Source organism: Pipistrellus hanaki (genome assembly GCF_964339955.1).
Source record: "Pipistrellus hanaki genome assembly, chromosome: 2".
In the NCBI taxonomy this organism is placed as follows: domain Eukaryota; kingdom Metazoa; phylum Chordata; class Mammalia; order Chiroptera; family Vespertilionidae; genus Pipistrellus; species Pipistrellus hanaki.
The window spans coordinates 154,447,443-154,462,263 of NC_140504.1; the positions used below are offsets into that span (position 1 = coordinate 154,447,443).

Consider the following 14,821-nt stretch of genomic DNA (forward strand, 5'->3'; position numbering starts at 1 on the left):
GTATAGAGTGGTGATTGAGAGGATGACCTTGAGAGTCAGGTGGTCCGAGTCCCAGCTCTGCTTCGTTATGTCAACGTAATCTTGACAAGACCTTTTGACCACTCTGATTTGTCTGTCAAATAGAAATGATAAAGGAATTCATCTCTAAGAGGATTAAATGTAATGATTCATGGAACTGACTTACCGAACACATACTGAGTACTCAATAAGTGGTGGTAGTTATCCACTTTCTTTCTTTTTTTAAAAAAATATATAATTGATTTCAGAGAGAAAGGGAGAGGGAGAGAAAAGATAGAAACATCAATGATGAGAATCATTGATCGGCTGCTTCCTGCACACCCCTTACTGGGGATTGAGCACACACCCTGGGCATGTACCCTTGACCAGAATCAAATCTGAGATCCTTCAGTCCACAGGCCAATGAGCCAAACCAGCTAGGGCGGTAGTTTTCCATTTTCATCATTATAACAGTAACTTTATCATCATCATCATCATTATTATTCAGGGACATGTGCCCTGGATGGAGGGTAGAATCAACTAATGAAAAATGAGGACCTCAGAAGGGCTTGCAAATACAGAAGCACAACTTCCAGCAGCCGAGCTCTGTTGGGGTCTAAAGAGAGAGAGCTGCCCATGTTCTTTTTCGCTCTGCTGATCCTGGGTCTCCATAAACTTCTTAGAAGAGCACTGGTCACTCTCTCTCTCCATCTCCAGCTATGATCCCCACCGCTCCCAGCAGCCTTTCCTCGTCTCCCATTTTCCTCCCCAATGGGCACTTGGTTCTTTTTGCTCTTTGCTGTCAGTGCTGGACGGGAGCAGGATTGGACAGGTCACAGTTTCAACCGCCCTTGGCCTCAGGGCCTGTGGGCTTTGGTCAGGGAGAAGGAGAAAAAGAATTTTGTCTTACCTTTCCCTTTTCAAGGGCACATGCCCTGGTTGCGGGCTTGATCTCGGGGCAAGGGGGTGGAGGGTGCAGGAGGCAGCTGATCAATGATTCTATCTCTCTCTCCCTCTACCATCCTCTCTGAAATCAATAAGAATATATATATATTTTAAAGGGTTTAGAATTTAGCATATTCAGCAGTAGTGGCCCAATAATAATAGGAATCATAGCTGACCTTTGCAAGTTATTTACGGATCACAAAACGGCACATTAACCATTGTGTATCAGTTGGGATTCAGCTACAGCAAACAGAAATGCACTCTTGGAAACAGCAGAATGGGCTTTAATTCCGGGGATGGGGAGCTTGCATAATCAAAGGAAGGCCTGGAGGGCTCTGGATGGTGCCCTCCACCGATTTCCAGTCTTCACCGCAGAGCTGGCCCCAGGGCCAGGCAGGAAGTGAAGAGTTGGGAGGCTGCTGCAGCCACACAGCTCTTAGCATCGTATTGCTAGTGACGGCTCCGGCGCCACCACCTCCACAAAGAGCAACTTGCCCCTCACCCCGCTTGCCAGTAGAAATGAGCCAACAGCAGGAGAGTGGCCTTCTCCCTGGGGTCACACAGAGCCCTAGCTGCTGGGGAACAACCTGGTGTCTGAGTTGGCTCTGGCTGCCATAACAAGGCATCGCCGACAGGGTCGCTTAAACAACAGAAATGAACTTTCCCAGTGTCTTGGAGGGTGGAGGTCTGTGAGCGAGGTGTCGGCAGGGTTGGTTTCTTCCGAGGCCTCTTTCTTTGGCTCCCTTGCTAGCTTGCTTCTCCCTGTGTCTTCATATGGTTATCCCTTTGTACCTGTGTCTGCATCCCCTCTTTGTATGTGGCCACCAATAGTACTGGATTAGGGCCCATTCTAATGATCGCCTTTTAAGTTAATCGCCACCCTAAAGGTCCTATCTCCAAATACAGCTCATGCTGAGGTACTGGGGGTTAGGACTTCAACATATGAAATTGGGGGGGGGGGGGGGGGGAGAAGGAGCACAATCCAACAATCCAGCTAATACCACGAGGAGACTTAGCGTCTTACTTTCCATCCCTGCACTACAGCAGGGCGCCCAGGAGGGCAGGGTAGCTGCCCAGCACCACCCATCAGGGACTGTGGAGTGCTTTGAGCACTTTGCATGGGATGTGATCAGAGGGTGCCCATATTATTAATGCTCAGCCCAAGTACTCTTTATACTTATTGCACTCACATGCTTATTTTATCTGATCTTAACAGTCCTTTGAGATACAAAAGTATTATTACCCCCCAATTTTCCCATGAGAAAATGGAGGCTTAGAGAGATGACAAGTCCTTCCCAGGGCCCTAAAGCTAGAAAGGGCCAGGAGTGAGCTCAAAACGGCACTGGATGCCTGGAACTAGATAGCCAAGGCATAGTACAAAGGAAGGCCACGTCACACGTTCAACTGGAGGGCCCGGGCCCAGCAACGGGGCTGGCAAGTGTTTAAGGGGCAGCCACTACTCAGATCCAGCCCAGATTGTAAGATTTCTCCAACTTTTCCAGAAATCTTTACATTTGCAAACGTTGACAATCACTGCAATGTTAAAACACAGATCCTTTTGAGTTAACCCTTTGTGGGCCCCAACCAAACACATCTGCGGGATGGATTCAGCCCATAGTCCCTGGCAGAAAATAAGTGCTCGTGAAAATAGGAAAACTGTCCCCAAGAATCTAACTCTGCACTCCCCACACTTCCTGCCATGTTAGAAAGATGTTTCTACCTGGTCATACGACCCTGAAATTCTTCTTGTGCTATCTGAATTTTCCTCTTGTGTCTCGCCACATACATGCTTTCTGCCTTGTTAAGGAGCCTAGGGGCCCAGCATTCCATGAGCATTTGTAGGTACAGGGTGCATCACTGATAGGCAGTCCCAACAACCGTAGGAGATAGGGATTGTACCCCTTTAAGAAATGAGAGGACAGGCAGGAGCTGGAGTAATACCCCAATAACTGAAGGCAAGATCAGAGGGTAAGTGGAAGCCTGTTTTTTGTTTTCCCTGCTCTTTTCTAACAGCCACAAGGGGTGTGTTTACTCATGAGCCTTGGCCTCACTCCAGTAATTCAGTTCCTGGCCAGGCCACAGTGGCTTGTGATGCAGATCCTGGGGCTGCCTAGTGTCTTCCTTCCAGAGTGTGATATTCTTCCCACCTCTTCCCTTCTCTCCCTGCTTCAGGTCTCTAGACAAAGATTAAAATGTCCATATTTCCCTAAGGGGACATTCTATTCCTAGGAATTTCTGGGACCCTGGGAATTCAGCTTTAAAACCAATGCAAATTATCTGAATAGCTAACTGCTCTATATGTTTATTCAAATCTGTTAACCACATGCAAAAATGAAAACAAGGCTACTGGAGGTCTGCACAGGCATGCACAGGCCTTGGCCTTTCCGAGAGGCTCAAGATCTCCAGATGCTGACCTCAGTCCTTGCCTGGGAGCAGCAGCAAGAACATTCTTGCTTAACTTGCAGACTGGGAGAGGAGTTGGGGTCAGGAGGGGTGGGGGGGAGAGGGGACTGTCCTCCGGGGCATTAGACAGATAAGCAGATACCTCCTGCGCCAGAACAGGTATTGCACAAACACGAGGCAGTCGGCAAGCGCGTAACTCCAGGTCTTGGAGCGTCAAGGTCACCCTTGATCAAGAACCACATCGTGCACTGTTCGGTGATGACCCGAGTATTTGTGAATCAAATCTGTTGGCACTGCATCCTTTGGGTGGTACCGTGGGAAGTGTGGCTTCTGGGGTGAAAAGGCTTACAAACGAGGTTAGCTTGGAGCAAGTTTTTCTTACCCCAAGTTGTCTCATCTATGAAACAAGGATAAAATCGTGATACACCTTTTGGAATCAGAGCCGGGCTTCATGGACTAGTGCATGTGAAAGCACCGTGTGCAGTCTGCAGTTGCATACAAAGAGCAGGTATTGTTTGCCTTGGAAGCTATTCCTGGAGTAAGAATAAAGCGTGCTTTTCATCCACCTAGCAGCACAAACAAACAGCTAGATATCCTTGCCATGAAGGGGAGACCAAAGAAAACCCTCTGAAGGTGCAGAGGTGTTTGTTTCCCAGCCTCCTGCTCTGATGCGGCTCTGGCCCAGCTGTTGAGATGCGAAGCAGCAGCTGCAGCTTGGGAGGAAATCCTCCGCGGGCCCTCCAGCCCCTGATGCAGCCCCCCCTCTTTGAGAACTCACAGCCATGGCCCTCCTTGCAAGACAAGAGGCAACTCGGCTTCTTACTAAGCTGAAACAATGTAATTTTGATCTAGATTTCTCCACAGGAAGCGTGATATAAGATTTTATTCTTGGAAAAGAGAAATTATGTTTGCGTTGGGAGCCAGAGAGAGGATGGCAGGGCAGAAGGGGATGGCAGGCTACCTGAGCAGGGGAGAAGCTGTCTGATGCCTGGGGAGGCTGTCTGGGAGCGGGTAGGTCAGAACACAGACTGCAAGATGCGGGAGAGCTGCACGGAGCCATGCTGGCGGGTGTGCATTGTGAATTGCTGGCTGTTTTTTAATCGCAACTATAACAGAGCCAGGAAGTAAGAAAGTCCTTCTTGTACTAGATGCAAAGTTTCTGGCCAGTGTTCGAGAGGCCTACCCAAGCGTTTTATAAATAGAACCTGACTGCGGACTATTTGCTTATGGCCATGCGGGTGGGAGCAAAATGACTGATCGGGTCCTGATGTGTGTGAACTGTTCTGCAGTTACAGGAAAGCTTGCTCAGGCCCTGGAAACCTTAGCCCCGGAGGTTGCGAAGAGGAGGAGAATGCTTGGCGCTAGTCTCATGCAAGGGGAACATTTAGAAAATCCTTAGGATGCAGCCTGGAAACCACAGGCCGTCAGAAAGGGTGTCGTGTTCGCTTTTCTGGAGGCTTGGCGGGGGTGGGGGGGGGGGGGGGCGGCGGCGGTGCTCAGAATCGGGGCCAACTGGCAGGGCAGCCCAGGGTAACGTGCCACAGGGAACAAAATAGGGAAGAAGCATGCTGTGAACCAGGGCACTTCATCCTTTTCCCAGCGAGCCTGCCTGCTGCCTGGGTCCCATTTCAAAGACTGTTCATAAGCTCTCGTGCCTGGGAGCACAGGAATGGGCTGGGCCAGGCCAGTGGGTGTGAGCAAAATCCCCGGATGGACCTCCTCCGCCTGCCGGCCTGCCTGGGTGGGGTGGGACAACTGAAGAATCTGAGGAAGAGGCAGCTGGTCAGGGAGTGGATTGAAACGAGGTCACCAGAAGCCACCAGCCCCGCCCCAGCATTCCCCCCTCCTCCCGGCTTCTGCACTGCTAGAGCTCCCTTATTGCAGGGGGTTCCTCTGTGGGATGTCACACACCATTCCATTCTGTCCTGACACTGGCGTGCAGCAGAACTGCCTACGGATGCTATCAAAAGGGGGACTGATGCCCATAGACCACCCAGACCTCGTCAGTCCAAACCCTTGCGGTTCACTGACCAGGGCAGGCAGACAGGTACACAGGGAATTTCGGTTCGTTGTGCTAGGTGTGACCCCGGAGGAGAAACATAATAGCAGCTGCTGTTCATAGAGTGCCTTGGTCCTATGCTAAACACTACATGTGGGTCAGCAAATTAAACCCTCAAAAATAATTGTATCCTTATATTACAAGTGAGAAAACTTGGGCTCCTGGAGGCTAACCTGTTTCAGGAACCAGTGTCGTCCAGCTAGTGTGAGGCAGAGGCAGCGTCCAAACCCAGGAATGTGACACTTGCTGATTAGCCTGGATTTTCAGAGTTTTGCACACAGTTTTATCGGTGCATTTGACCCAAAGCTGCCTGTGATCTCAGAGGGCAGAAACCCTGCCCAAGGCCTTGAACTCAGCCCCTGGGAGCATTCTAAGCGTGGAACGTGGGTGGACACGGTGGAGCCCACAGGTCACCTGGGTTTTGCAGCCTTGTCTGGTCTACGCCTTTATGCCAGGCATGCTTTGTGCAGCTGCGGCCCCTCCACACCGTTGAGACAACCTGGGTTTGCTGCTGGTGCCACAGCACCCTAAGACTGCTCAGCCCTCCCACAGCACCGTGGCGGCACACCTACCGTCATCCACCTGCTGCTATGAGTCATACAACCGCCGCCCGGCTGCCAGGCCTGCCAGCCCTGAATTTCCCTGCAGATGCCACTGGGCCCAGAGAGAACTTAGCCATATATGGCAGGGCTCCAGCCGGCCCTCCCCTTAGCATATACCCCTGGACAACCGGATGGGTTGAAGCTCAAGGTCCAGGAGGTTTCCTTTGATTGTCACTGGGTGGCTGGGCAAAGGGAGGAAGAGGCAGACTAGAATCCAAGGGCTGAGGCCCGAGAGGAGAGTCAGCCCGGGAACATGGAGTGGGTGCAGGATTAGCAAGTGCCCTGGCTGCCAGGATGAGGCCCGAGAGGTCAAAGGAGGGAATGATTAAGTTTCACTAAATATGTCAGGCTGTTCAGTTTATCCCACTTGCCATTTGCCGTGGATCTGTCTGTCCCTGAGAGTCTTCCAGCTGAGAGGTCCCTACACGTTTTCTGGGATAAAGACGTCCTTATCTGCCTAGCCAATAGTCTCCCAACTCTTGCAAACCCTGGGAGCACCTAAGACTGCACCCTTTGTGCAGAGTTCTCCAGGGGCACTGTCTTTTGCCATTTTTCTGTTGCCAGAACTTGCATCCGTGTCATAGTTGGGTAAGCAAGCCAGAGTGAAGTGAAACCAAGCCTTCTATCAAAGCACACGGCAGTAGTACTAATTGCATGTGAAATGTGGCTCAGGTTGCACATGATCGTGTCTGCTGGGGCCTCTCTACCCACTGCAAATGTTTATGTATGTTTGTTCCCCTTTAGAAAACTCTAGAACAGGCTACTTTATGCTGTCTATGGGGTGCATGGGTTGAACTACTAACTAGTACTGGGTTTCTGCAGACCAAAGGTTTATAAAGGGGCTCAAATGGGTAGCAAGCTTAGACACCCAGGCCACCACTCACTGCCGAGGGGTATTTCATTGGAGATGTTTACTGGGAAAACGCATCCTTTCCCTCTCATGTAACACAAAGCATTAAAAATGTTTAATCAACATAAAGATGATTGTTATTCAACTTTAAAAAAAAACCAAAAAAAAAACTCTCTTCGGCTTTCAGGTAAATACAATAATTGAAGATGTCAAGCAAAACAGCAAGCACCAACAACATCACCCAGGCAAGGAGAACTGTGCAGCAGTTAAGACTAGAAGCTTCCATCGAGAGAATAAAGGTACGATGATGGGATGGGATGCGTTTTCTGAAGGCCGGGCCACGTTTCAGAGAAGGTGATGCTGCTTCATGCAGCTTGGTGCCAGGATGTTCCTAGAGCAGTGGTCGGCAAACTGCTCTTTGGCCCGGAGTGTGGCTCTTCCACAAAATACCACGGGCGCACGCGCATGTACAGTGCAATGGAAACTTCGTGGCCCATGCGCAGAAGTCGGTTGTCGGCTCTCAGAAGAAATTTCAGTCGTTGTACTGTTGATATTTGGCTCTGTTGACTAATGAGTTTGCCGACCACTGTCCTAGAGCAAGCTGCAAGCCGTAGTAGACTCTTCATTTTCATTTCTACCAAGCACAGGCCTCATTTCAAAAGCACCGGGGAGTCAGAGCGTCCGAGTTAGCCTCAGAAAACCTAAAACCTGTGGCAGCATTTCCGGAGGGCCTACCTTCCCTGAGCCAAACGGTCAGGCCCTGGGATTTGCTGGGTTTTATGTTGACACAGGGATTCCTCATCAGCCCCCCTGGAATTAAGTTCTGATTTCCCAGTGCAGCTGAGGCAGGCCTGCATTGCAAGTCAGCAATCGGGGCCTCCTTTTTAGGAGAATGCAGCTTTCTAACTGTGTGTGGGCTTGAGTGGCCACGCTCTGCACCTGGGTGAGCCATGCCAGCCCTGGTAGAAACGGGAAGGCATGTGCTGTGCTAGTCACCTGCCTTAGGAGTCCCCTCACCTCCCCACGCCCCACCCGCACCCCCCCCAAAAAAAAAAAATCCCAAGAAAGGACTCGCCCGGTGAGTGCCCTGGAATGCTGTGACTAATGCTGTTTCCTAGAAACTGAACCGGTCACCTGATAAATTCCTCTGGGCCTGGAGATAGTCACCTGTCTTTAAAGCACGAGGCCTGCTGTGCTGCAGTTGACAGGGTTCAGCTGAGGACACCGGTCTGAGCATTCGCAGGGATCTCCCACCGGCGTGCCTGGCGTTTTCCATTTTTAACTCAAGCCAGAGCAAGGTCCTGCCTCTCCCCATGCTGGCTTTGTCTCTTTTATTACTTTCCCGAGCCCAATCAGTAAATCTTGAAACTCCAGTAGTGTTTGGCTCTAAACCCATAATTTGGTTTTTTAACTGTGTTCTGCATCCTAATCGATTTTGGGGGTGCGGAGGGGGAAGATAGAAACTTAGATACAACCTTCCATAGATTCTTCTTCTTACCACCCCCCACTCCCAACTTTTTATTTTGAGAAATGTCAAATCTATGGAAGAGTTGTTATAGCAAACACCCATGGACTCTTTACCAGGATTCATCCATTGTTAGCATTTTGCCCCCCCCCCCCCCCTTTTTTCTGTCCCTGCACACACATATTCACAAAGTACATGTCATTTTTTTTCTTTGAACCACTTAAAAGTTATTGGCAGACATCCTGACTCATTACCCCTAACTACTTCACCCAAGTACAAGAGCATTCTCCTACATGCCTGCGGTACGGTGCTAACACTCGGGATCCGCCGAGAATACTAGTGTTATCTAACACACAGTTCATTCATGAAGAATCCAGGCCGCTCGCTCTGTCTGCCGAGTGGCCCTCATTCCAGATGGAATTGTTCGCTGGTGATTAGATTCCAGTTAAATGATTTGGCGGAACACTAGCCAGCTGGTGATGTGTTCACAGTAGGAGATAGATGATGTCCGTTTTATCCCTTGATTAAGGAAGGCCTTATATGCCAGATTTCTCCATGTAAATGTACCTTTCCCCCTTTTAACAAGTAATCTGCGGCTGACATTGTTCGCTAACAGTATTCCACCTAATGCATGAGCCTTCAAACACTCTCTCCCCCCCCTTCCCCCCCCGTTTGTAAATAAAGCATTCCCTTTCTTGTCTGCCTGTTAGGTATCAAAGGCATCAGCCGATCTCATGTCCTACTGTGAGGAGCATGCCAGGAATGACCCTCTGCTGATAGGGATACCAACCTCGGAAAACCCTTTCAAGGACAAGAAAACGTGCATCATCTTATAGAGGAAGAGGGAACCCGTTCCTCACGTCTCTTCAGCAAATCAAATTATGAGCAGCTCCTTGAAGAGAATTACCTTCAGCCTATTTGGTAACCACTGCTAATAACTAAAATGTTCTTAACATGGAATAATAGACTCTGAAGTCTTTATTTTCCAAGGTGTCCTTTCTCTGAAATACCCTTTACTGATCTAAGACAAAGTAACAATCTTGTTTTCCATTTGGTAAGCATGGTGTCATATTGGGTCGCTGCTTAATGAAAGTCAGTCTGGGCCTTTTAAAAAAACACACACGAAGATATGCTCTCAAATATATGAATGATCCATTTATGTCAAGACCTAAATTGCCTAAGCCCCTGTCTAGATGAAAATGCCAAGAATAACTTTTAAGTCATTAAACCATTATATTACAATGTGTTCTTAATAGGGTTGCGCCAACCTGTACAGTGTATACGGATGAGGAGTGTTTTGTGTATATAGATATATATACATGTCTTTGTATATACACATATCAAAGCTTATTTGCTTATTAAAATGTCTTTCCATACCATCAGTCCCTCAGCTCCAGAAGTTATCCCTTTATCTGAAGCTATGTGTAAGTAGAATAAGACATTCTTTTTATGTAGTTATTGTACAAAAACTAAAGGCCATCTGAAAGGTTGTATTCATTGCCATCAAGTAATGAAGTCATCTCTTGCTGACCCTCTTCAGCTACAATCAACTGTGCCAATTAAAACTTATAAAGTGACCTGAACACCCTTTTATAATGTGAGGTATTCGTTCCCAAGAGGCCTTTCGGGCTTCAGTGATCCTGAGTCTGGAGAAGCAGAGGACACTGGGGAGGTGTGCCCAGGGCTCACGGTCTCTGGATTCGGGGTAGACACCTGACATTGCCACCCTCATGATGGGAATGGATAGGCAGAGTGCTCAGGAGCCTTGCAGAGAGAGGCACAGCAATGTTTTGAAAACCAGCTGCTATTCCTGATCAGAATTGGTGACTTAGCTCCTCTTTTTCTCACTGCCTTGCCCTTTATCTTTCCTCTTCTGCCAGAACATCTCTTGGCAGAGGTAATGTTCACCTCCCCACCCCAGTGGGGGGAACATGGTGGGAACTGAACATACAAAAAAAAAAATAAAGATAACGGTATTAAGACACAAGCTCTTTTCAAACATCTCAGTGTCAGTGTCATCCCTACCTTGCCCACAAACCATCCGAGAGACGTGGGTTCAGTGGCATATGACCCAGGCCCCAGGGTTCCAGCCGCTGGGCATTGGGTTTCTTGATTTTCCTCTGGGCATATGTAGCCCTCACATTCTCACAGTGTCCAGTGGGGATCCCAAAAGAAGGAATCTCCTATAACCAGAGAGTTGTTAACTTTGTCAAAGGGGAGGAGACATTCTTTTTCTTTTTTTTTTTTATTAAATGCTCAGTTAAGGGCCCAAACCATACCCTTAGCCTTTGATATTTTAATTCACCTTTAGTTCATTCAAAATAACTACTAATGAAGGATTATTAACATATTCTCAAAAAAGGATTCAACCCCAAGAAAGAATTCTTTGCAACGGATTTTTCCTAGTTCGGTGCAATCTTGCTCTACCATGCAAGCCCCTTTCGAAATTGAACGTCGGGGCTTGGAGTATTGTGGTAATTGTGGATTAACAAATGCGGGACTATTTTTTTAAATATGTTCAGTATTTCTCCACGCCACCTATCTATCTACTCAGCATAGTGAACTGCCCTTGCTTTTCTAAGGCCATGTGAATCTCTCCACTGCCCCACACCGCTTTGCCATCTGGAGCTTGGCTCTGCAGCATGACCAATTCTCAAGTAAGTGATAGCCACCTGTCTAGGAGGGAGAAGGGTTCACTTTTCCAACGGTGAACTTTGAAATGTACACTAAAAAGACAACTTTACATTTAATGCTTCACTTAAGGAGATATTCTTTTTTTTTTTTTTTTTAATAAGTACATTTTTCTGGTAGTTTTAGAACACTGTTTCTTTAAATATTTATAATACGTCTTGTTAAAGTATTTTCATGAAATTATGTTTATTATACAGGTGTGTGCACAATTTTGGTAGCAGGCATAGTTTATTCTTTTAATACTAAAACATGTTCTTTTACCTAACAGAAAACAAATAATATTTTGCTATATACTGTTCATATGCTTCTAAAGATAAGAAATGGAATTGAGGCCCCAGGAGATTTTATTTTTGCTGGCCAGGCATAAGAGCCATAAGTATAATTGTCATGTAACTTCCTAACTAGGTAGAGGGCCTGTTCAAGGAAAGTGAAATCAAATTCTTCAACGCTGGACCCAAGCGGGGGGGAAATTGTAACTAAATGCTGACTTACTTATAGCTAGATGTCTATGTGAGAAAATATAATATATGTATACATATATATGTTATGCAGAAGTCACTTTTATTTATCAGGCTTTATTCTACTTATGAAGCCACAGTTCAACTGTTCTGCAGCAGCTGGTTTATGATGATGGACAAATGCCCAGTGTGTGTTATCTTTCTGACTGCCACTATAATGACACACAATCACATATATACATGCAGCTTCTTGGCTTCCCATCTATGAAGCCCTTTAAATATGTTCACTCTGCTTCATCTTTGATGCTGCTTCTGTTAACAGCAATCTTTTTTTTTATTCTTATACCTTCACTCATTCATCATAAATCTGTCCAGTTAAGGCCTCAGGATCATGGCAAGGCATGCTAGACAAAATGTCATAACTCCAAAGAATTTTCTAGAGAGAAAACATTTTATATACCAGGTGGTTCCCAAGTTATAGATTGTAAGTACTTTTTTTTTCCTAAAAAAGAATCAGGTTTTTGTATTTCCTTACTTTATTAAAATAAAAAAAAAGTGCCATCCTTATCTTTTAAAGGAAAGGCGTGATTTGCTTTCTCTTTATTTGGACTATTTTTGTACCTGACTGATTTTTAAAAACTATCAGAAAAAGAACTGTACTGATGATTGAGATATAGGTTAGTTTAGGTAGTGGGGGATGTGCCAAATTTTTTCTTCAGTGCCTCTTTTCAACCGATTTCCAATTACAATAGTGTTGTCTGAGTGACACCCCCGAATTTTGATTTAAGAATGAGTAGGTCTAAGAAGTGAATTACACTACATTGTCAGTCCTTTCTCAATAAAATAAATAGAATACAGACTATGTTATGAATTGTGTTGATTTCTTTTATGGTGTATCTGTTAACAGGAAAAGTACATTAAATCCATAGAGTTATACGTATGTTAAAATAGAGCACTTACCTAAAGCTGGGTGGCTTCGTTTTCTAGCCAGTCCTATGTCCCTGTGCCCCATGGCTTTGGACAAGGCACTTCATCTCCCTGGGCTGCCACTTGCCATCTGTAGAACAAGGGGCTTGTTTTAGATGGTGGCCGAGGTCCCTTCCCACCCTCAGATGCCTCGGGCCAAGGACCCACCCCTCTACTTGTCTGCCAACGTGTTGGTGCTATAAGCTGCTTCAAATACAAAATTGGTTTGTCTATCATGTTTGCTCATTTAATAGCTTCTGAAAGGCCTTTTTTGTCATACAGATTTTTTTTCTCTCTCCCAGTTTTGTGGACTTGATTGCTGTAATAATGTCTTGTTTTTAGCTGTGTAACTATAAGCATACATTCTCTTGATGTCTCGGTAAAATCTGATATGTAGTTGATGGGATCTTGTTATTTTATAAAATTCTTTGGCTACTCATCTGTCCAGCATCTGATTCACCTAAACACTGTGATCATTGTTTGGAAATCTGTCCTATGGAAAGAATAAAAGCATTTGTTTCACAGCTAACATGTTCACAGATTTGAAAGACGTTTCATTAAAGCACCATTGATCTCTGTCCTGGGTCAGTGCCTCATTGTATCATCCTATGCATGTTTGGCTGAACAAATGAAAAGACCAGTCTCTTCCCCTTTTCCTTCATTCCTTCAGTTAACACTTTCTGAGCACCTGCTAAGAGCCAGGTGTTGAACGCAGACTCTGATGGCACTCAAATCAGACACACATCAGCCCATGAGAAGCTTACAGTCTCGAGGGGGGAGGGTAGGAATCCCAGATATATAGTGAATAATTACATCACCGTGTGAAACATGCCACATAATTCAGGGGAATGCCCAGTGCTATGAGGGCCCAGAAGAAAGAGAGCTCCACATGAGAAGGCTTATCAAGGAGGTGATGTGTGAGCTGGGTCTTCAGAGAAGAAACACTTTAAGCATTTGAATGAAGTCTTAGGAGGAAATGGCGGAGGAGAAATGGGAGTTCAAAAGCTAGTGTGCAGAGTGTCTCCCATACTACCTGTTTGTCCCACAGGAAACAGGAAGTCAGTGGAGGTTGTCAGGGAGTGACATAAGGATTCCCAATGTGTGGAGGGCTGTTTTCCATGTTGAGACCCAGCAGTGACCATGGCAACAGATAACAAATGGGAAGGTCATTAGACTCGCAATGACTCATAGTCACCAAGCCTTTGCTGAAGGTGCCCAGCCTCCTCCTCAACCCCTTTTCCCAGGGCTGGGATTCCCATGGAGATGAAAGACAACTTCATCTAAAAAAGGGCAAAACGGCCAGTGAGCACCTGATTGTGGACTGGGGAGAGGTGGCCTCTGCTTCTGAGAACCAGTAGTCACACCCTACAAAGAGTTGGAGCAAGTGACAGTCACTTGATTCTTTCTAGGAAAGGATTGAAGAATTTAGACACTTTCCCTATGAAAAAATAGGCAACAACTGACAAACACTTTCTCTGGCACAGGCCCAACTATCAGAAGTTCTTGTGACTTTCAATGGAAGGCAATTGCATGGGGGATGGTAGATGGTTGGGTAGCAATGAGTTTAAAACAAGGTGAAGAGAAGAAGGTGAATGAAGCCAAAATGGGTAGACTGTGTAAGCAATCATGGCAGATCATATGTTACACTTAATGTCATGAACAAGGAGCTCAGACCTGCAGGTAATGATGGGAGCATGTCACATGGCCTTTTAGCTCTCCTGGCTATGAGCAGTGATCAGCTTCTCATTGACAAAATACACATATCCATATGGGTAGTCATTGTAAGCCACCTTTGTAAAGCTAGGTAGTCAGTCAGTCTTGAGTATTTCACCCTCCTTCCTCCCCTATGCCCAAGTTTGCAAACTTTTAGCTTACAGCTCTGACCACAGAACCTGGTCCCATGATCAGCTCTATCCACCTCCGCACAACCTGGTGTGACTATCGCCTTTAGCTTGCTTTTCAGAGTACAGTCCTATTCTACTTACTCCTCTGCCCCTTTACCACTGCCAACCGCTAATAACCTCTGTCTTCAGAAGAGCCCTTTTGTTTCTCCAATGACTCTCCTTATCTGAGTCATTCACATCTATTAAAGGTTGCTCAACTGCAGGCTAGCCCTGGGCAAACATGTACAGTTGGTCTCAGGAACCCTCATCTCCACTATCAGTTTTTAAAGAAACTAGTATTTTCTCTGCTCTGGAGGAAATTGAAAGTTCAAATAAGTTCATCCTAAAAACTCTAATGGCTTAATATACAAGTCCATAGAAAACCATTGGCCCTACAAAATAGAACTATGTAGAAAGCAATGCTTAGCAAAAGGAGTGGAAGTTAAAGTTTTAGGTATCACTGAGAATGAATTTTACAATTGAAACATTTCTATATTCCTAG

At 46.3% G+C, this 14,821-nt stretch overlaps 1 protein-coding gene across 1 annotated transcript in view; it reads left to right on the forward strand.

The window, feature by feature from the left end:
* Positions 1–13,014, forward strand: part of GNG12 (G protein subunit gamma 12) — a 120,695-nt gene extending 107,681 nt beyond the window's left edge. Inside the window, exons 3-4 of the mRNA XM_084875628.1 lie at positions 7,044–7,155; positions 9,032–13,014. Coding sequence (XP_084731754.1) covers positions 7,063–7,155; positions 9,032–9,157 — 219 coding nt within the window. The 5' untranslated portion in view covers positions 7,044–7,062 and the 3' untranslated portion in view covers positions 9,158–13,014. The remainder of the gene's footprint in view (positions 1–7,043; positions 7,156–9,031) is intronic.
* The last annotated feature ends 1,807 nt before the right edge of the window (positions 13,015–14,821 follow it).